The sequence below is a fragment of the Bemisia tabaci genome, chromosome 2, assembly GCF_918797505.1.
Source record: "Bemisia tabaci chromosome 2, PGI_BMITA_v3".
Taxonomy (NCBI): Eukaryota; Metazoa; Arthropoda; class Insecta; order Hemiptera; family Aleyrodidae; genus Bemisia; species Bemisia tabaci.
In genome coordinates, this window is record NC_092794.1 from 61,641,490 (window position 1) to 61,664,471 (window position 22,982).

The 22,982-nt window shown below is 40.3% G+C and overlaps 1 protein-coding gene across 2 annotated transcripts in view; it reads right to left on the bottom strand.

The window, feature by feature from the left end:
- LOC109039665 (uncharacterized) overlaps positions 1-22,982 on the bottom strand; it is a 206,515-nt gene that overhangs the window by 147,836 nt on the left and 35,697 nt on the right. For both annotated transcript variants that reach the window (XM_019055259.2, XM_019055260.2), the window contains exon 2: positions 12,354-12,448. In XM_019055259.2, coding sequence (XP_018910804.1) covers positions 12,354-12,399 — 46 coding nt within the window. In that variant the 5' untranslated portion in view covers positions 12,400-12,448. The remainder of the gene's footprint in view (positions 1-12,353; positions 12,449-22,982) is intronic.

The following is a 22,982-nucleotide window of genomic DNA, read 5'->3' on the forward strand; positions in this document are numbered from 1 at the left end:
AAATTGAGAGGCGTCAATCAGCAACAGGTGTTGGGATCGATTATCATCGGGATGAACCGCAGTTGACAAATCTCAAAACGGGCCGGGGAAATATCAAGCTCCTCGGAGCCTCATCGAACCAACGATACTGAAAATATGATGGCACCAAGGACAATGCATCATAGCGACCCCGCATTCAACAATCTAAACAATGTGATAAACGGATTCAATGACCACACTGAAAAAAAAATTTCGGTGTATTTACTAAGAAAAGGGTAAAATTACCAAGAATTCAGGGTTCTATTTGATCCCAGTTTTTTCTTGGTAAAATTACCATTTATGGAATTGGTGATTTTACCGAGAAACCTCGGTAAAATTATTGAACTTTCTCGGTTATTTTACTGGACCTTGGTAAAAACGTCAATATTTTTTATCGACTGCGGTAGAATTACCGAGATAAAATGGCAAAGTTACCGGGAATTGATTACCAATAAAAGTGGTATTCTTACCTGAAAAAAAAACAGTAAAAATACCGGTTTTTAGGTAAGCTTACCAGTCTGTCTTGGTAAAATTACCAATCATTGGTAAAAAAAAGTGAGATGGTAAAGGTACCAACGGACCTTGGTAAAAACGCCGAAAATTTTTTTTCAGTGCACGTCATTCGATATAATATCGAACTCTGTGGTTCGAACCGAAACAAATTACATAACCTCATGCACGAATTCTTTGTGAGTTAATTTTGTTAATTCATTACAATTTAGTCATTGACAGGTCATGAATAAATTAATGACTCATTAAGCATGAGAAATTTCGATTGCAAGCAACATTTAGACACATTATACCATGGCACGAAGGGCGCGAATCAGAGACAAGGTTGTGTGTTTGTTTATAATAGAACCATGGCGTAGCCACTAAATCGGTTTCAGAAGAGGAGGAAAATAAAAATGATGGTTGATGGGTGACTGGTCAAGCATAAAGTTAGTCAAATCATGAATGAGTTAGATGTGCTGAACCGATTGCCCTTGCCATATCCTTTTTGTCATCTTTGTCTGTAGCTTTGTCGATCTACTTCAACAATCAGCCCGCAGTATGGTAATTCTAGTACGGTAATTATCACTTATTGTTATTCCAGAATGTAAATTACAACAGCTCAATCTGGTTCAACAATCAGAAACGTGTTGTTCACGCAGCCGTGGAAGCACCACTACAAATAAGACAAACGGAACCAGCGCAATATTGAACTAGAGCAAGGGAAACGATCCGCGTTGGTGACGGCCCAGAGATACAATTATTCGTACTTGATGGATGTCCTTGTAGCATCTGCTAAATTGAAGGCGTGATGGCGAGCGATGTGAACTCGGAGTGCTTCGCTCTATGCTGTTAGTGAATGAGGTGTCACTCAGACACGGGAGGTTGTATTAGTAGGCGTATATCTAGCAAGTTCCATGTCAATTTGACTCGGCGTGGAATCTAAGGGTTAAAAATCCCAGCTCATATTTTATTTCTTTAAGAGGAGATAAATTAAACTTAATTCCTCGACACTGAAAACAAAAAAGATTGGTAGAATTTACCATTTCTTCACGCTGTGTCTCACACGGCGTCGATTCAGAGTCAATTCTGCCAGAAAAAAGGTAAACGTTACTATATACTGGTACAGGTTACCATTCCTCTGGCAGAATCGACTTTGAATTCACGCTGTGTAAAATACAGCAGGGAGGAATGGTAAATTCTACCAATCTTCTTTTTCATTGGAAGTTTCCACAGATTTTTCTTCTCGGAGAGACGGGAAATCTTGTCAGTTTTCAAGAGCTGCCGTTAGTAGTTTTACATTTAAAAAGGAGAGTATAACAGGAAGTTGTAGACCTTTCTCAGTGGACCATCTCTGAACATATAACAAAGGATCAGGTGCGTGATGACAGGATGTAGCGTTTGGAACGGACGAGTTGGCACGGAATGGCTACCAATTATAGTGGTACTCTAAGCCCGTAGGTATATGAAATTTTTGCAAGGGTAAATCCACGGCGGCCCTAAAAGGCGGCATAACGATTTCCCGCGAAATTCAATTAGGCTCAGGCCCGAGACAGGCTGCGAGCTCACACGGAATATTTTAACGATCCCCGGCCTGTTTTATGGGCTCGCCGGAAGGAGTGATGGTGCATCTCCAAATACCCTGAAATAACGAGGACGTCGCGTCGCCTCATTCTGCGCACAACAGACCGCATTCGGATGAATCAGAGCTTGTATTATGTCCTCTTTATGGCGTTTCTCGGCGGCTGATTCCTATGAGAGAAGGACTGCAGTTAATCCTGACCTGAGATATAGACTTTTTTCATCCTGCCTTTTTACAAGTTCCCCATTCATTGTCCTTATCGATGCTATTGATAAAATGAATAAACATTTCACTGAGCTATACTCTAGTAAAAATTCTACGCATTCTTTCTCCTTTTCATTATGTCAGCCGAGGGTTGTTTAAATTTCGATTTAATGGCAGTACAACGGTGTCATATGGATCTAGTCTATCAGAAAAGAACACTGAAAAAAAAAACACATTGGATCTAGAGTCCAGACTCTTGAAAACATTGACAAGAAAAAATACTCTTGATTCAATCGGATTTTTGCTTGAATCAAAACGAAATCCGCTTAAATTAAGAGGCTTGGTTCTTGATTTAAGCTAGATTCTGACTGAATCAAGAGTACTTTTTCTTGTCGATGTTTTTAAGAGTCTGGACTCTAGATCTAATGTGTTTTTTTTCCGGTGAACCAACCCAAATTTTCAAAAAATTTAGTTAAGGATGTTTTTTAGTTTCACTAGCCGTAAATTTTCTCCTGTCAAAAAGTGAAAGTCTAAATGCAGAAATTTTTTTTGTAAAAAGAAGGGTTAAAGTTTACTTCTTACACTGAGCCTTACGCAGGAATACAACTTCAAACCTCTTCTCAGTTTCAACTTAATATGGGTTGGTTCCCTTCTGATGAACTTCAAAATGTCGTAATTCAGGCTCGGTTATAAAAAATGTCCTTTTTTCACAGATCGACGATTTTTTACAGCTATGTGACTCAATTGTTTCATGTTTAAACCGACTTGGAAGTTGCACACCATCGTTCCCCAGGCAAAAGGACGCAACTCTATCCCAAGGTCGCAAAATTGACTTAAATAATACAATTTTTTACAACGATATACCTGCTTGATTTTTTCTCAAAATTTTTCTGATTTCTATGAGGTCGGAAGAAAGATTATAGGAAATTTTCAGTGAAAAATGCCCGAGATTCTCCCGGTAAAAGTGCAATTTTTGAGGAAAAATTTGGCAAAATTGGAATGTAGTTACGTCTTCTCGTAAGAGAAACGACGTTTTGTGAAAACACTAGAATAACTGTTAGGATATCTCACTCTGATCCTTGTTTTCATTATACTTATCGCAAAGTGGATTATATTTTGCAATAATGAACCTTTATCTCTGGCTCTTCCGTAAAAGCACGAATCTGCATAGTGCCGTACTAAGCAAGAACGCCATATAAGCCTTCAGACGTTGCCAAGTTTCCTCCAATAAAACCCAAATTTACTGGGAAAATTGCGAATATTATTTTCCAAAATTTTCAGACAATTTTGTACGCAATTTAATCTAAAATATCTGAAAATTACAAGGAAAAATATGAATGAATGTCGTCAAAAATACATGTTTTATCAAGGGAAAATTGGCAACTCTCGAATGTTCATATGGCGTTCTTCCTTAGTACAGCAGCATAGGCAAACCAATAGGATATGTGTTGTTTCTAAAATGAGCCAGAATGAGGTGGCTCCTTGTTGCTTAATGTGCTCCAGATGACGTTCAAATATTTTAGTCTTTCTGACCTTGCGACTGTTACAGAAGTGGGAGTAAAACATCCGGAAGAGCGGATTTTTGATTTTTTTTTTACATTGAAAATATTACTTCATTTTAAAAACATTTACATTTCTATAACGTAGCAAATATTTGTAAGAGCTTTTCTAATCGATGACATTGAAAGGGGCTAAAACTCGCCCGGCAACGCACTTGACACGGGCTCGCTCTGGGGGCGTAAAGAGCGTGAATGTTTCGGGGGCGCCTAAAAGGCGAGGTCTCCACCAATCCGCGAATTTTAGGAGCCACGGATAGCTCACATGGTTGAATGATGACAAGACAACAATTGATTGATTAAATGAATGATTGATTGATTTAATAATCATAGACAGAATACACGAATCAAATTTCAGAACAACGAAACCGAAAAACACAACTAAATCTTCTTCAAAATCTTCCAAACTTCCAAAAACTCTCCAAAACAACCGAAACTCAAAAATAGACAAAAACTACAGCTAGCACACCAGGACTTGGCGGGGGCAACGGTCGGACGACTCTAATGTGCTGATCCTCTATGCCGGGGGTCTCGCGGAGGCTGCTGACGAATTTTCACTCAAAACGTTGACGGAAGGGTTGAACCGCACTCAGTGACTTGGCGGGGGCAACGGTCGGGCGACTCTAATGTGCTGATCCTCTATTCCAGAGGTCTACGGAGGTTGATTCGACACCGCCGAAAAACACTTTGAGGACTCAGGGATGGAATTTTACGTGCACCTGGACATTACACGGAATCGCGACATTTCCCATCCCGGCGAACATGAGCGACTGACTTTAGAAATTTTCCTGAAAACGCACGTCACGTGCACCGCCGCTTCCTACGTCCCGCGCGTCCTGCCCTTTTACGCCAATAGCATCTCACGAAAAGTGCTGATCAATCTAGGGCTGGCCGCGGTTCACACGGGAAACAAGAGCAAAATCTAACCTATGACGTCACAACATTTCCTCCTCGCTGAGCCGCTGTCCGGCAAGCGATCCGCGCTATTCTCCCAGTACAAGGAGAAAATGAATAATTTTTAAGTTTAGGGCTCAATTTTCGTTTCAACATCGATATCTCAATGAGCCGCAGTTGGGTTGAAAAAACTATACAAAAAGTATAAAAGAGAGGAAAAATCAAGAAGCAAGCAATCTTTGATTTTAATCTATTCATAGATCGATCTTTTAGAGTCAAATACGTCCAATTTTGAGAATTTGCCTCCGCGTACACCAGAAAAAGCACAAAATATGAAGAATAAATGAAAGTGCTGTGGGAATAATCAAATTTGACACGGAACCACCTTAATATTTACAAACAACACATTTTATTCACCTTTAATACATATTCTTTCCCTCTAATTTAAATAAGAATAATCCATGGAGAGTGTGCAAACATTTCAAAAGCATGAGTTGAAAAACGCTGACTCCGTGAGTTTAAATATTAGAGCCGAACACACAGCGGCGGCGTGCTGCCAGCGCGATACACGCACTGGCGCCTACAAACCTAACAGGGATACTTCACACACTGCGCAATGCGTGAGGTATCCCAGTTAGGTTTGTAGGCGCTACATCACGCGCTGCGCAATGCGTGAAGTATCCCAGTTAGGTTTGTAGGCGCTAATGCGCGTTGCCTGCCGACGGCCAGCCGCCACCCCGCAGCGTGCCGCGGCGCGGCGCTTCAAGCAACTATTTCGCAACAGAGATGTTGCGCAGTATCATACGAAATTGAATTTGCTCCAACATATTAAGGATAAGAGGCATCCTTTAAGAGTATTGAGCTTCCCTCGCAAAATAAACCCAGATACTATGGCACGAAAAGAGAGAGTGGCGACAGCCACTTCCGGACCAGATAATGACGCCCTACTGAGGGGCTGTTAAAAGAAGGTAGCAAACGCACTCTTAGACATTTAAATGGGCGTATTTCTATCAAACGGAACTATGTGCATTATGACGTGAGCCCTGTTATGCAATATTCTTATGGGTCTCAGGGTTCATGTTTTAGTGCACATAGTTCCGTTTGGCAGAAATACGTCCAAATGTACTTGAGGGCTTTTGAGCATCGGTCTCGATCGCAGCTAGGGGTGGAACGAGGAGGATACCGGGGGAGGGGGGGAGGCTGCTCCTGCTCAGCAGTCTACTTGGCCTCTCCAAGAAATGTGAGAAAGTTTGCGAAGTATGTGCGTGACATATCTTTCATCTTCAGAATTGTGATTCAATCAATACGTCGCTCAGAATCGCTCAAAACTGCTCCTGAGCCGACATAATTTGTCAAAATTTCACCGGGGAGGCACGGAGGCCCCCGAGAACAGAGCGCAGCGTGACATGAAACGTAAAAACGAAATGCAAGATTGGAAATTTCAGTGAAATATTTCATGAAATTTCACGTGGCTGTGAAATATTTCATACTTTTCAGGGGCTAAACTATGCAACCCGCACTCAAATACCCAAAAATAGAAGAAAGTCACAATTTTTACATTTTGCAAAACATGAAGAGGAACTGGTATTTTTCTGAAATTCCATGAGATATTTCACGTGAAATTTCAAGATTTTATTTTTCATTAAATTTTGCCACCCTGCCCGAGAGGCTCCATTGAATTCTACTGCCACTTAGGTGTTTATGATCCTTCTGCTGAGATATTTTTTTGCTTATTGCGATTCTTGCTCGAACTCAAGTTAGCAGTGCGGTCAAATCTGCTATAATATCAAAGAGAGAACGATCTATATGCATGAGGAAACAACAGAGGTTCCGATTTGATATTTCATTACTCAGAGGCATCTGTACAGACTTCTTGTATACACTGCTTATATACAATTAAATTTAATTTTAAGCTGTTTAAAATGCCCCCTCATGGATATGGCTTGTTTGCTAGAATCTCTCCAATTTTTACCCATGCATATACAGATATTCTGTACTGGACATTGGTCACATGCACGGCTCGTATACCGTGTATATGCTGAGCTCATTTAGAGCATTTTCTAAATCCAAAAATATTGAAATTCAATCCACTGTCGGCTTTTAAAGCCGCATGCGACAACGGCCGAGACCCCCCCCCCCCCTCCATAGATGCTTCAAAGCGCCCAAGCTCATCTGTATATACCGAGCCTGGGTCGAGCACAATTGTCAAATCAGTTAAAAAATTCATGTCTGATAGGAAATTAATGTACTCTTTGCGCCAAACCTAGCGTCATACGCCTCAACGGGCCTAATATTCTACCGAAATGGATCTGGAGTTATTATGCCCGCCCCTCTCTTTCCGCCGAAATTAACTGTTCACATACTGCGGGAAAGTTTTCTTTCATTCAGCACTTCTTTTGCTAAACAAAGATATTTACGAATCAGAGACAATTTTCTGCTTAGCAAAGTCTGCGATTGATTGATTTGTTCTTAAAGTAATTTTTACGATTTTTATTTTAAAACCTTAAAGAAAACATTCTTCAAACCTCTAAATCTAGCTGAACTTCAGCGAGATTTTTATAAAGTCTATATTGAAGTTTGTGCGTACTGAGACTGTCTCCTCTTCATCCTCCATCCTATTCTCCTTATTTTTCTCCCCCACTTTTATCGCTCGTTTTTCGTGTCATTTCCATTCTCTCCTTCAATATTTTTCCAATTCATTCAAACCAAGCTTCAGGCGCATTTACTTAAAAGATGCCAATCTGCTGTCGATTCTTTTTGCATAAAAATGCATTTTGTATGCGCTTAATTGACATGAGGCACTTTCTGAATTGGGTGTATTTAAATCGAAATGCAGCATCTCCAATGTGACACGAGCCCTGTCAAGCATATATTCTTATGGGTTTCAGGGCCAAGATTAAAGTAAAAGTACTCTCTGTTTTAGTAAAGGACGTCCAAATATACGATTGATCGGTACAACAATTTAGACCGTCGATGCCAGTGTTGGATTTTGCTTCGTTTGTTATTTTTTCTATAGTTGTTCCTATAAAAATTTTCTTCGAACATTGATTTTTTTGTAAGATTCGATATAAAGATTGTGTCAAACGATGCTTGAATTTTTCCGCTAAAATATTACTGCTCTCTTTCTCGTCAAGAAACATTTTCAACCAAGACGTTTTTTAACCCTTCATGGCATAGCGTTACGAATTCGTAACGACGTATTTTTTTCGGTTTTTAAACATTTAATATTTCCTCTGTGGCATGATTTTGTAGACTTTCATCGGTTTTCCTTTCTTTGAATAACTGATTCCCAAAAATTGGTACACTATCATTTTTATGCAAGCTGCAAAATCAATTAGTGTCCCCCAGAATATGAAATCCAAGATTAATCCATGGCATAGATGGTTAAGAGAAAATTCCGACAACCCATTTCAAAGGATGAAAGTAAGCCCAGTTTTTAACCTCACAAAAGAAGGTTTTCTAACAGGTTCCCAGCCTCCCACCTCCCTTTTTCTACTTTTCTGATAAACGGGTAAAGGATGAAGGGAGGATAGTGACCGCCCCCTATGCGCCTATGGACCCGCCATTGTTGACGATCGAAGAAAAGGGATGAATTTCCAAACCCTTCACAAGAAAGGGAATTAAGAAACCTTTTAATTCTCCCCCATACTTCATTTTTCATCAAGTGGAATTTCGGTTTTTTCAAAGTTCCGCTTAATGAAGACGGCTGCATTTGGAGCCTTTGAAGCCTGTGAACCGGCTCGTCGTGACAACTTAGCAACTGCGAGGGACACAAAAGAAAATAAGGCGGATCGCAAGAGGCGCGGATACTCCTCGGCTTCCAAGGGACCAAGCATTATTTTTGCATCAGCGGAATGACAGGCGTATTCGACGAATTTCAGATGAGACTCCTCTTTCACCGTGGTGCCGACTCTCGCTTTGGACGCCAGAAAATTTCTCACTATTCCTAGTGCACCTGCATAGAGTACCTATATTGAGAGAGTATGGCCACTGGGCCCCATGGAGAGGCTTAGGACCCAAAAATGGCGGTGCTTTGTTTTGGTTTTTGTGGATGGGAGGGGGGTCATTGCCAACTTTTGACGGTTATCACCGACCGCACTTGCTGCCAACCTTACTACATCTAAGGTAATTTTTCTCAAAAATTGCACACGATTAGCCTTAAAAATATGTAAAGATGTCGCAATAGTAAATTTGAGTAATTTACATTTGAGTAAATTTCTCGTTACGATAAGCAAAGAAAACTACATTTTGAGTCATTTTGCATTACATTAATTTATAGCGTCCGCCATTTTTAGGTCCTAAGGGCTCCATTTAGCCTAAGATGGCTTAGCCAATCAGAGGTGGTAACCCCAGTGGCCATACTCTCTCAATATAGGTACTCTACACCTGCACAGCGAGAATATAAGCGGAAGTGAAACTCCGAAAATCTATCAGGCCTTCACCGATGGCTCTGTGAATAAAGTTAGGGCCCAAAAGGGCAGCCAACCTATGAATTCAAATTATTCAGAGCGATTTATATTACAATAGATCGTATTCGATGGTGGTTCGGTGTATCGTTTGGTTCAAAACAATAGAACATAACCTCGAAAAAAAACTTAAGATTTAAGTTGAAAAAGCTGAAAATGAGAAAATTCCTAACAATTAACACTTTTCATTGCCATTTGGTGCTCGAAAGAATAAAAAATATATCTCAAAAGACCCGTTCCCTCGGATTTCTAAATTGACTTTTGAGGCTATATGTTTACATGTTGAACCAATCGATATCGATACAGTCTCACCTGTTCGATCCATCTAATACGATCTATTGTTACGACTCAGCACTTGTAATGCGCGTATTTGACTTAGGTTTTGCAGAAACTTACTCATTTTTCCGGAAGAACGCTCATTTATGAACATTTCTCGGCTCTTGGCCATCTTAGTGTGGATTGGAATTTGAAGATTGGCAGTGAAATTTTGTGTGATAGAAGGCCGGCTGCCCTTTTGGGCCCTAAAGCTCTTCATAAAGCGAGCTGTCCATACTCTCGCTGTACAGGTACTCTAACTATTCCTCTACTCGGCCATTACGGAGAAAAGTGGTAAATGCATAATTAAGTTTTGAGACGCAGGGATCTGCCGTTTTACCGAAAAAAGCCGTAAGTGGAGTCTGGAATGATCCTCGAGAGTCATAAGAGCATGTGTTAAAACGTGGCTCAAATAGAAATGCACTCACGGCTCTCCTCCGTAGCACGGCATCAATAAATAAGGTTGGAGCAGAAAATTGCATTTATCAAATCTTTAGTTTCTCGTGAGATTGTCAATAATCAATCAAAAGACTCTCGGACTTTGTTCAATTGGTTAAAAATTAACGATTTTTACTATTCCTCATTTGGAGGGTTTGAATTTGATCGACATGAATTGATTAAATAATGAAAACGTGAATCGGTCGAATAATTATTAAAAAACCTTTATCGATTCGATCGTCATGAATCTATCGAAAAGTTAAAACGTGAACAGATTAACGTGATTCGATCGACACCCGCGTGAATCGATCGACAAACCCGTGAATCTATCTACAATCTCGTGATGCGGTCGACAGATTGGTGAATTGGCTGACAAAGTGAATCGATCGAATCACGTCAATTGGTTCACGTTTTAACTTTTCGATCGATTCATATAGCTTGATTCAACACGGGTTTCATAATAGTTTGTCGATCGATTCTTGTTTTACATTTGTCGATCGATTCTTTGTTTTCATTTGTCGATCGATCCATGTTGATCGAATCCATTACATTTCATTTCATGTTAAGCAAAGCAGCAGAGAATCGACGACGAAACTCTCAAACCACGTAACTCACATCTCGCGCCATCGCGCCTTCAATTTTGTAGATGCTACACGGACACCCGTCAAGTACGAATAGTTGTATCTCTGCGCCGTTATCGACACGCGTCCTCTCCCTTGCTCTATTTCAGAATTGTGCTGGTTCCGTTTATCCTCTTTGTAGTGGTGCTTCAAGGGCTAGGCGAGCAACACCTTTCAGATTGTTGAACCAGATTGAGCTGTCATACTTTTGTCATACTTGTCATTGCTTTTTAAATGTAAAAATATCTAGCGGCAGTTCTTAAAAACTGCTAAAATTGTTCGTCTCTTTGCGAAGAAAAATCAGTGAAAACTTTAAGGTATTAAGTTGATTATTTCTTCTCTCAAAGAAATGAAATAGAAGCAGGGATTTCTAACCCTTCGATGCCAATAACGGGTCAAATTGACACGAAGCTTGCTAAAAGCACGTGCTTTGCGGATTGTATGGAGCCGATGCATACGAGCTTTAGATAAACGTCTACTATTACAACCTCCCGAATCGAAACGACACCTTGCTCAGCATAGAACAAAGCACCTCAAGTTCACATCTCGCGCCATCGCGCCTTCAATTTTACAGATACTACACGGACATCCATCAAGTACGAATAGTTGTATCTCTGCGCCGTCATCAACACGCGTCCTTTCCCTTGCTCTATTTCAATATTGTACTGGTTCCGTTTGTCTTATTTGTACTGGTGCTTCAAGGGCTACGTCAGCGAAACAGTTCAGATTGTTGAACCGGATTGAGCTGTTGTAATTATATTCTGGAATAGCAATGACTGATAATTTCCATACTAAAATTGCCATACTACGGGCTGATTGCTGAAATAGTTCGACAAAGCTATAGACAAAAGATGACAAAAAGGATAAGGCAAGGACAATCGCTTTAGCACACCTAACTTATTCATCATTTGACAAACTTTATGCTTGACAAGTTGCCCAATTTTGTCATCTCGCGCCATCGCGCCTTCAATTTTACAGATACTACACGGACATCCACCAAGAGCGAATAGTTGTATGTCTGCGCCGTCATCAACACGCGTCCTCTCCCTTGCTCTATTTCAGTATTGTGCTGGCTCCGTTTGTCTTACTTGTAGTGGTGCTTCAAGGGTACGCGAGCAACACGTTTCAAATTGTTGGACCATAATGAGCTGTTGTAATTTAAATTCTGGGATAACAATAAGTGATACAGTTGAGTCTCAACTACCCGCATTTCGGGTCATCCACAATTTTTTGTGGCTTTTTCTGTAATAAAATCACTAAAATTTGTGGCAGGATAATTTTTTTTTTAATCAAAGTATCTTCCTGTGGGGTGAAATTTATTAATATTTCGCTGATGATTTCTTTACTTTTTCTATTTTTCTTGACTTTTGGGGACATCCCGTAAAGAGGTGCGGCAGGGCGTTGACGAAGAGATGTTGCGGTGTCAGTTGCCCGATAACCTCTGGGAAGACAGGCATATGTGGTGTTTGGGGGTCGCAGGACGCCAGAGTGCGTTGTAGAGCGACTTTATATATACTTATGATTTCATTTTTTACTGATATCTGATAAGTGTTGTAATGGAGCGTTTTGAAATAAGGCTCTCGGATCACTCTTCCTGGCCAAATAGCTTATTTTCGGATTATTCGCGATTTACGTTTATTCTGTGGTAATTGAAACTGTATGTACTTCGATTGAAAATTGAAGTCTTCCTTTGAAAAACTTAAGAAAATTAAGGTTTACTCAAGTAAAATATTAATGATAGTAACTTAGGAGATAATTATTGAGAACTTACCGTTGACGATAAGGAGTACTATTAGTATTTCTGTCAGTTGATACATCTTGACGGCTACCGCAACTTCACTGCAACTCCTTCCATTTTTAACGCTTCTGCAACAAACAAATCCACGAGAATCATCAATTTATTTGTTGCCTTGTAAAGTGGCATTTCTGGGGTAACTACCACAGTGAGAACATCACAGCGTTGCAATATCTCCACTTGCAGATTAACAACTTAAAAATCTTAAAGCCAATATTTGGAATAAGTAGTCTTTATTAGTCTGGCTATCGTAGACTAAAATATACTCATGTTGACTTTTAAATGCAACGCCTGCGTACACACTTCACATATCCTCAAGTATATTTAGCCTATGAGGGAGTAAAAGTTGGAGGGAGTTGATTGCATTACAAAATTGCAAAGTTTGCAACAGTTGCACATTTTTTTAAACTTTATCGTGAATTTTCGTAATTTACAAATTTTCCGAATATTCGCTGAGATAATCAATGTGAATACACCCGTTAATTAGAATTACAAAAGTTGTCACAGGAAACCTTAAAACGTTGCAATGCGATCAAGTCCCTTCTCCCTCAAGCCATTTTAAATTTACACCCTCAATCCCTTCTCCGCCGCCGCGTGGGTATGTGCTCTGGATCAGCTCGTGGTGCTAAACGGTTTTCCACAAAGTCTGAGGGTTGCGCATTCGACTCCATTTTAAATTAGAATTTTTCTTGTAATGAATTCATAGATTTTTAACCAATCATGAATAAACTAATTCAGTTACAAGAAGGGTTTCTACTTTCTGATGCAATGACTTTCCCCAATACCCTCTGGTATATACACACACCAAATACACGCGTAACTAACAAGCGGAAAATGTGCAATATTGCAACCTCGGACCTGGCGGGAAAGTACGTAACGACAGTGCTGCCGTGCTAAGGAAAAACGCCGTATGAACATTCGAAAGTTGCCAAATTTCCAACGGTAAAATGTTTATTTTTGGAGAAAGTTATGAATATTTTTCTTTGAAATTTTCAGGAACTTAAGGTGAAATTTCGAACAAAATTATCTGAAAAAATGGAGCGAAATATTCATAAGTTTTCCAGAAAATTAGCGTTCTATCGAAGGAAATTTGGCAACGCCTGAAGATTCGTACGGCGTTTTTCCTTAGCGCGGCGGAGTGGCCCTCGGACGTATTTATGAGGTCGACCCAAGCTCTCAAAAAGTTATACCACCCCCGCCTCTGTCTGGCCTGCTCGGCTCCCACTTAAAAGTTGGAGAAACTGCAGCGCACGAGATTCAATTAAAGGTGTACCACAGGTATGCGCCGTCTTCCCAGTCGTAGCAACATCCGGCAAATGGCACTTACGTTGGCACTCAACTAATATCCGAGCTAGCGCCGTATTTACGAGCTCTTTGGCTCAAAAATGGAGGATTTTGGCGTTGAGCTGTATTTTAACTCGGTGATCGGAGCCAAATTTCGATTCAGAGGACAAGAGTTAATCAATAAGTTGTATTAATTTATTAAGGTTGATTTTCAGTACGTTCGTGGAATATTCGATGGTCGGCTAATCAATAGCGATAGTTTCTGAATTTTAGAACAAATCTATATATTGCAGGCAACTAGCAATCGCCGGCAATTTGCAAGCGATTCGGCTTGCCGCTTTATTTGGGGACTCCAAAACTGAAAACACGGCAACCCTGCTAATGTACTTGCTCCCTATCTTTGCATGGAGAGTTTGTCTTGATGTAGACGTGGACTCTCATCAGGGTAGGGTGGGATATCCCCTCCATTTTGGCCTCACTTTGAGAGCTTTTTTTTGGGCTTGGGAGTTGATTTCAGAGAAAACTAGTGGCAACATCGTGTTTCTCGCGAACTTTTACATAAGAATCAATGGTATGTATGTATGAGCCGCTTTCAGGAATCAATGGTCAAATCGCAAATCCCTCACACATGCAACAACTCCATTCACGGAAATTCGCACAAAAATCAGCACAACCCTTTTCATGTAAAATATAAATTGACGAAATAAAGGCAATAACGGACGTGGTTTGGTTTCTTTCAGCTCAACGCAGTCCAAATTTTCCGCTCCACTTTATCCTTGGTCAATTTTCTTAAAACTTCATTTTCGCCCCTACTGCTCTCTTCGGTAACACGGTAAAGCAGCGGTCACTGCATCGTCTTTTTGTCTCCATCCTCTTGGTTAGAATTTGTTTTTTCTGATTCGATTCACACACGTGAACGCGTGACGGATAGAGAGAAGCAATTGGATCGTATTTGCCCCCTCGATGAAAGTTGAAAGTTGCATTCGCGGCGGAGCGCGGAAAGCGAGGAGCAGAGCTTTCCGAGCTAGCAAACATTATCTTGTCAGGTGCAACAACGTAATTCGACCGAAGCGAGGCAAAGCTCACTGCCCCGGGCTCTACTTCCGTTCAACGCTCCACAAGTTGTTTGTTTGAACCCGCGCTGCGTCTCCGAGCTGCGAGCACTGATTGTTCCCGGCAAGATGCACAAGGGTTTTGCCCCCACAATTCACGGCTGAGTCCGCGAATCGCCACAGCTTTTTTTCATCGGAGCAATTGGTCAATGGGTCTGATGCATGCAAGAGATGCAGCTAACAGTGTAGACTTTTTATAGGTTTTGCACTAAATACCCGCACTGGAAAAAAACACATTGCGGATCTAGAGTCCAGACTCATAAAAATATTGACAAGAAAAAATACTCTTGATTCAATCGGATTTTTGCTTAGATCAAGAACCAAGTCTCTTAATTTGAGCGGATTTCCTTTTGATTTAAGCTTAAATCTGATTGAATCAAGTGACTGGACTCTAGATCCAATGTGTTTTTTTTTTTTTTTTTTTTTCCAGTGCGGGGAAAAAAGTGTAAGGGTACCCCTATAAACATAGCGCTAAGTTCTCTTTTCCACTTCTCTTTGCTACATATTTTATTTGTGTGAAATTGACATTTTGATCGGTGCTACGCAAAGATATGAGAAGTTTATACTCGGATACCACGTACTAGAGAGTGAGTTTGCAGATTTTGCCGTCATAATTTACATTCCAAACGAAAACTGATCATGTAATTATTTGTAGAATTTTTAAATCTTGGATGCCCCAGCCTTGCTAAAAACATATGCCCCGCGGTTCGTATGAGACCGGTGCATATGAATTTTCGAAATAAGTCTACGAATAGATCCTAAAAAAGAATGAGTATAATCAAATTGAAAACGATAATCAACTGTCATCACAGCCGAAGATAGAAAAAACGTAATTGGGCCTCATTTTGAAACTTCCCTCCCGAATCTGAGCGGCGCCTCTCTAAAACCATAGAGGGAGAGTTTCGAGTTCACGCTTCGTGCGATCGCGCCTTCAATTTTGCAGATGCAACACGGACATCCGTCAAGCACGAATAGTTGTATCTCTGCGCCGTCATCAACGCGAGTCCTTTCGGTTGCTCTATTTTCATATTGTGTTTGTTTACATCATTTTTAATGGCGCTTCAAGGGCTACGTGAGCAAACAGCCGAAGATAGGAAGGCGTGAAACGAAAGTAAAAATTAACTCACAATTTATTCGCTTTTCACCTCCTATCATTGGAATTTTAAAAAGGCATACGATCTTATCGTTTGTAAGGCACTTTATGATAAGAATACTCGATGTTATTTTTGTTATACTCGATTTTTGTATTATCTCCCTCCTTCCTGTCACATGTCTTCACCTTCCTGACAAAGTATCCTAAGCGTCATGCGACGTTTAAAAATTTTCGAAGCCATTTTATTTATTTACAAAAAAATTGTTCGACAAAGCTGTCCGAAAATTTCACTGAATTTTTTTTTGTGCTGCCCATAAAATCGAGTGGAATTTTCAAACAGGTTCAACCAACGATTTCTCTGTAAAAAAATAAAATGGTGGCGGAAATTATGAAACGTCTCATGGCGCTTGTGATACTTTAGACCGGAAGGTGACAATGTATGCCACTCTCGTTGAACACATGCGGTAGCGCAATTAAATTTGTATGAGATAATGACAAAATCGCTATAAATACAAATAAATACCATAATGCTTAAAATGCTATTGTTTCATTTTTCAGTTACTCTGTCATAACTTTTCAATGACACAGGGGGGAAAATTAGCTTTTCTTTTTCTGAAAGTGTCGCTTTAAATAATGATTTGAGCCACGAGTAATGCGAATCTGTATTGACCAACGGGGTACAAGCTGAAATTTGCGTAAAAGTCGACTGAAAGAGGGCACAAAAAGAAGGAAATGAACGAACAATAAAATTCCCCGAGCGGTATAATGAAGCCAGCCGCTTAAAGGGTGTTGTTGCCAGAGAGGGAAGACCAATGTTGCCAGACTTCAAATGAAAATCATCGCTTGAAAACTAGAGCATGGAACATAATGCTCACGATGTGGCAATGTCGTGACACTTTAAGAGTCACCGCGTACGTTTTTGCAGGATGTCTCCGTCACCATAAAGAAATGTTCGAGACAAAGCAAAAACTTCCCTCTCCCACCACTGTCTTATTTAGTTGATAAATGGGTCTTTTCTCTTAGATTCTAGCCGACTTCGGCGTGTGCTCGCGGCGGGCGGATACGTTAAAAATAAATCTCGTTTAACATGGAAATGAACGTGAGGAACATGTATCAGACTACATGTATACTTTAACTGCACCAGCGACATTTTCAGGGATTGGAGATGTCCGCCCCCCGGAGCCAAAAAGTTACAAACGAAAAAAGATAGTGAGTGAAATAACCTCCCTGCCGTGTTACCAAAAAGAGCAGTAAGCGATAAAATAAAGTTTTGAGAAAATGGACCCACCAGCATCTTAACGAATCCTCCATCCTTCGTAAAATTTGCAATCGTCATCCAAAAGTCTCTCAGAGACTGTTCGGATGATTCAAAATTGACGAATTTGAGCTACAACTTTAATGAAAAGGCTTTATTCATTTCTTTCTCAACAAGACAGCAGTATATCGTCACCTTCTGGCCTAAGTATCACAAGCGCCGTACAAAGTTTCAAAATTTCCACCGCCATTTTATTTTTTTACAGAGGAATTGTTGGTTGAATCTGTTCGAAAATTTCACTGAATTTCATCGGCAGCACAAAGAAAATTCCGTAAATTTTAATTTTCGGTAAATTTTCGGGCAGCTTCGTTGAACAATTTCTCAGTAAAAAAATAGGCATACTTTGGCCGGAAGGTGACGAATTATGCATTTCCTGTGCCACGTGTTTTAGGACCATTTGCAGATTGAATTTGCACGGCGTTCATGAGATAACTATTCGGGCATTGATGCTGGTCATATTGCTCTCCACAGAATTGAAGGCGCACCACGCACGTAAAACTAAATGAGACTATTTAACTTCATTCGTTAACGGCCTCCTTAAGGCTCCCTTAATCACGATGTAATCCACATGAGCTCCTCTATGGAAAGGAGCTGTTAAAGGAAGGACCATAAATACGCACCTAGCTGATCATCCACCGTAATCCGTGAGTGTCGTGTCGCGATTGTGCACGGCGTCGTGAGATAACTATTCGGGCATGAGTGCCGGACATATTGCCGCATACCGAAATTGAAGGCGCACCACTCACGGAAGTCAACAATTCAACATGAGACTATTCCGCTTCATTCGTTAAAGGCCTCTTTGAAGCTACCTTAATGACGATGTACACGTAAACTACATGAGCCTCTCTATTCTACCGTACTAAGAAAAAGCGCCGTATCAGCCTTCAGATGTTGCCATATTTCCTTCAATAAAAGTCAAATTTACCGGGAAAATTGTTAATATTTTATACACATTTTTCAAAAAATTTTATTCGCGCTTTAATCTAAATATCTGAAAATTTCGAGGAGAACTATGCAAAACTTTCCACACTAATACATGTTTTATTCGAGGAAATTTGACAACATTCGAATGTTCATACGACGTTTTTCCTTAGCACGGCAGTGTGGGCAGGAGCTGTTAAAGGGTCGAGTATGAAGCTTTAACTGATTTTGAATCACATCTGACAACCGTGGCTGCGGATCCAGCTCAAGGAGACAATAAACGAGTCGCGCTAACGATGAGCGTTACAACCGCATCCGATCTCCGATCTGCAAAAAAAGCACAAGTTCATAAGGATTCTACTGAAGTTATGCTCTTTTTACAGCGATGGAAGCCTGGCGTCTCTCATCCTTCCAACTGTCCTCTCACTTGAGTAAAAATTAAAGGCGGATATTAAAAAGTCGAGGAGCTTCGCGGCTTTTAGTTTTCAATTACAGTATCGAGCGAGAAATTGTTCCTCCCTTGTTGCGATTAACATCCCGCGTTCCCCCTCCCTCACTTAAGCTAATAATCCCCTTTACTCCTTCCGCCAAGCATTGAGATACAATTTTTATAATGCTGACAGAAAAAACTTCTTGCACCATGGAAATTTGGGAAATAAAGTGAGAGCTATGTCAAGCTCTATATTCAACAAGAAAATATGGGAGGTGTTTCTGCCCATAAGGACATGTAAAGTCCTCGAAAGTTGGTAATCAACAGTTCCTAGAATTTTTTTTTTAATTTTTGCAAATAGCCTATTGGCTAATCTCACACTTATTATCCCAACCCGACATAACCATTGTCTGAGAACATCAAACTCAGGTGACCTGACCGGGATTCAAAGCCGGGACCTCTTGGTCATAGCGCCGCGCCAGCGCAAAAACCACTACACCACAAGAGGCCGACAGTTGATTAAGATGCATAGTCGATCGACCCAGATCGGTCCGTTAGGAGTGTTGAGTGTATTAATTTTTGAGCACGGGGCTGTCCGCGTTGCTTAGATATACCCCCGCTTTGCTTGTCTCACTCTGCTGACCCCGATCCCATTTCATTGGCCTTATGCAGATCGCGGAGATCAGGCGGGGGAGGAAACTGCAAGGGGATTATGCAAATCGGAGAAACAACTTTAGGGGATTCGTGGCCAGATCCGGAAATTCCAATAAAAAACAGTCCCCAATTTCAGTAATCCAGGATTGCGCGAAAGGTCTAAGGAAATATATAAGGATTGCGCGAATAGAAACCTTAATAACTACTACAGGAATGCGCGAATTTAAAATAAAGTTAATTTGGAAGTTTGGCAAAACAGGAAAATGTTGGAAAATAAACGCATTTTTATGTCAACACTAGTTTAGGTTAGTTTGTTGACAAGTCATCGATGTCTTACCATCTGATGATAAATGAAGAGAAAAGTGAATTGAATAATGTTCGTGGGTATAAAGAACTTTCCTAGCTTTTCTTGGAAAAAATATTTAATCGGTGGAAACGAGGCACAACGAGCGGCATCTAACATACGGCGTCGAAACACAACGTATGCCTTTTAATGTCCGCGGTTATTCCAACGCGAGTTTGAATAATTGCGCCAAACACAGTGCGGCAGTGCGGCCGGCGGCGCGGCGGCATTAAACGTATACTAGCGCCTTCAAGACTGCATGAATACTTCTCGCATTGCGCCAAATGCAGTGCAGTCGATCGGTTGACGTGAAACGCATACTAGCGCCTACAAGCCTGTAGGAAGTGCCGTGGGACTGCGTGTCAGCATTTTTAACTTTCTGCTCCAGTTTTTACCATGATTAAAGGGAAAATATGTATTCTCATTGTAACAATTCAGAAACTCGAATGGTATCAATTATTTTTTTCTTTTTTTTTTGTAACATTAAAAGAAATTAGAGCGAATGATAATATTGCGTCGAAATTTTCGATACTATTCTTTGAGATCATTTAGGTAAATTTGCGGAAACTTTTTAGAAAAACTGTGTGTATTTTTTAAAAAGCATGTGTTAATTTAAAACTTAATAGTGGTGCATAACGTTGCAACCAGAGATAAATATACGATTTCTTTCGGGTGCACCCGTCGGGTTTTGAATCCATTCATCTCTTAAAAAACTTGAACATGGTTGCTCTACGATTTTTACGTGTAGTTTTTTCAGTGGTTCGCGAACGCGGAACGGCCACAGGCCCCTAATTCACTTTTTAAATTTCTATGAAAGCTCTCTGGGCCATCCTTGCTGCTAGAGCTATCCATCGAAGAGAGACATGCACGTAAGTGAAGTGGAGAGAGAATGAACAATCTTCTGCGATCTAGTTATCTACCACAAACTACCAAGATAATTGCCAGATTAAAGCTCTCTCGTTGAATATTAAATATTCCCGCAAACATATGAGTTTCCAGTAACAGAAAAATTCGCGCAATCCTATGCATCTCTAATGGGGGCTTTCGCGCAATCCTATGGCAGTCCCCAAGTTATCGGACTGACCTGGGTCTATCGCTTTGGATAAGATGCTAAGCAAAGGTCCTGTTCTTCTCGGATTTAAGCTGTTACTGTAGTCAAAAAGGGACACAATAATGACACAAAAATGACACAATTCTAGCTCGTAAGAATAAATCCGCCTACACAGTTCACTCGGTAATGTCGGAGGGCACATTCGTCTGGCAAAACCCTCTCTGGAAAACGTGTCGGAGTACACCGCATTTGAGCTAAATCAGATATTTTTCAACCGAACGGAAGACGGTTTTAGTTTGCATAAAGAAGAGATCAGACTGAAGTGAGGAGAGTGAGGAAAGTCATAATCCGAGGGAGGTAAATTTGTCGGAGGGAATGAAGTAAACGATGAGAAGGGGAACAAATGCACCTCGGTGTCTCCTCTCGATTCTTTCTCAAAATGCATCGCCGCGCAAATCTCCACGATCTTCGAAAGTTTAGTCTGAGCCGGAAACTTCTAAAGTCTAGTCCCTCGATATGAGCTCAAACGCTATTTTCTCTTCCCCGTAGAAAAAGGCGGTATAAAGAAGCCTTTTTGTTATCTTGTCGCACAATGGGCTGGCCATTAATAAGAGCGAATGCTCATTATTTAGAGTTATCCATACGAGCGTTCTCACCTTTGTTGCTTCTTGTTTTAAAGGTTTTTATTAATTTCTTTATTCCTTTTATTGAATGCGTTATTTACCCCCCTCCCCGCCCCCCAAAAAAATAAAAATAAACGGAGTGGCTTTCGTACTTAATCATTAAAAAATGCGAAACTCATACATTTTTAAACTTACTTTTTATGTGTGTTTTTTGTTTTTGTTTTTGTTTTTTTTTTTGTGAAAAGGTTGATGACCCACAGGACTCATAGGAGCAAGATGAAGGGCGAAAATCATACCAATATTGAATTATCACGATATTACGAAGGCGGCACTATTTCTTCATATATACGGACAAAAACGACTCTATTTGGGGAGGGGGGGGGGGCATGTGCCAACTACTTGCCTAATCATTTGCCAATCGATAACCAACAGTGGCGTTGTGTTCTTTGCGATATATCGATTTATCGGCCATTTAAACCTATGGAAAAATATCGATAAACAGGGCGTTCGCAGCGAACACCTTAATAATCGATTATTTACCACAGCTTCAAGTGGGGAAATATCAATAGATCGCAAAGCACGCCACACCACTGATAACCAACAGCCATCTCTTGGAAATTTTTAAGAGATCCTTCGCGATAGCGGTAGAAGAGTATTCCTATGGTTGAAATGCTAACTAGCGCGGCATGACGTTATAGTCTGTTAGAAAGTTATTCTGCGCCAAATATTCAAATCATATCGCCTACTGAAAATCGCGGTGAATCATAACCGTGTTTTATTTGATCCTTTTTTTATATGTTTTTCATTTTGATCCTTAAATAATGATAACAGAGACACATATTATTTTATTCATTTCTCACTAAAACAGCAAGACCTGCTCATGCCGGAGCCGTCTCATGGCGGAAAACTGATCTGGGTGTTTTCCATGCATCTGCTGTGGAAATAGCAAAATGCTTGTAAATAAACCTGCTCATAGAGGAAACCTGCTGTTAACGAAAATATCTATCGTCCCGTGTGATTTTGTGATGGCCGGGTGCATGTGCCACCGTGCTACCAAGGTAGAGAAGACCATGGTAACCACTAACGCAGTGAATGACGTTATTCGTGCTGGTTTTGTGGATTCTCTGTGCATTCGAACATAGCACTTGGACAGATCCAACCCCTCCTTTTAGGTTCTTTATTTATTTCCTTTTTACGGATTTCTATGATTCAGTCTTAAGGTGAATCTTCCGCTTTTCGGCAATGTATTCCAAGTACGATTGATATAGTGATATACCATGTGTGAACCTTTATGTACCATTAAGTCGATTATTTTTAAAAAATCGAAATTTTAATCTGTACATGCATCATTGAGGAATTTTGATGCCGAAAATCATCTTCAAAAGTCCTAAAACAAAGTCAAAAGTACTGATCCAATTGACCATCAATATCGAAAGTCGATACTTTGAAGTTGGTTGTAAAATGGAAACAGTACATTGGACTTTATTTTACGATCCAAGCAGATTATTTTCGGCACAACATTAATGATTGATTAACAAACTAACATTTCGATTTCTCCGATATAATCCACCCTAAAATTAAAATTTGGAATAAATCGATAGTACCCAAAATGCATTGCATGAAGGCTGGAGGTCCACCTTGAAAAGAAAAAAAATACGCCACGTACTACCTTTACGAATGATTTGTGAATGACGGCGTTTGAACGAAATCTCACAAATTCTACTAGTGATGCACTTAATTGAAAATTGAGCTGCTGGTTGACCCACTGTGCGCGTAAAC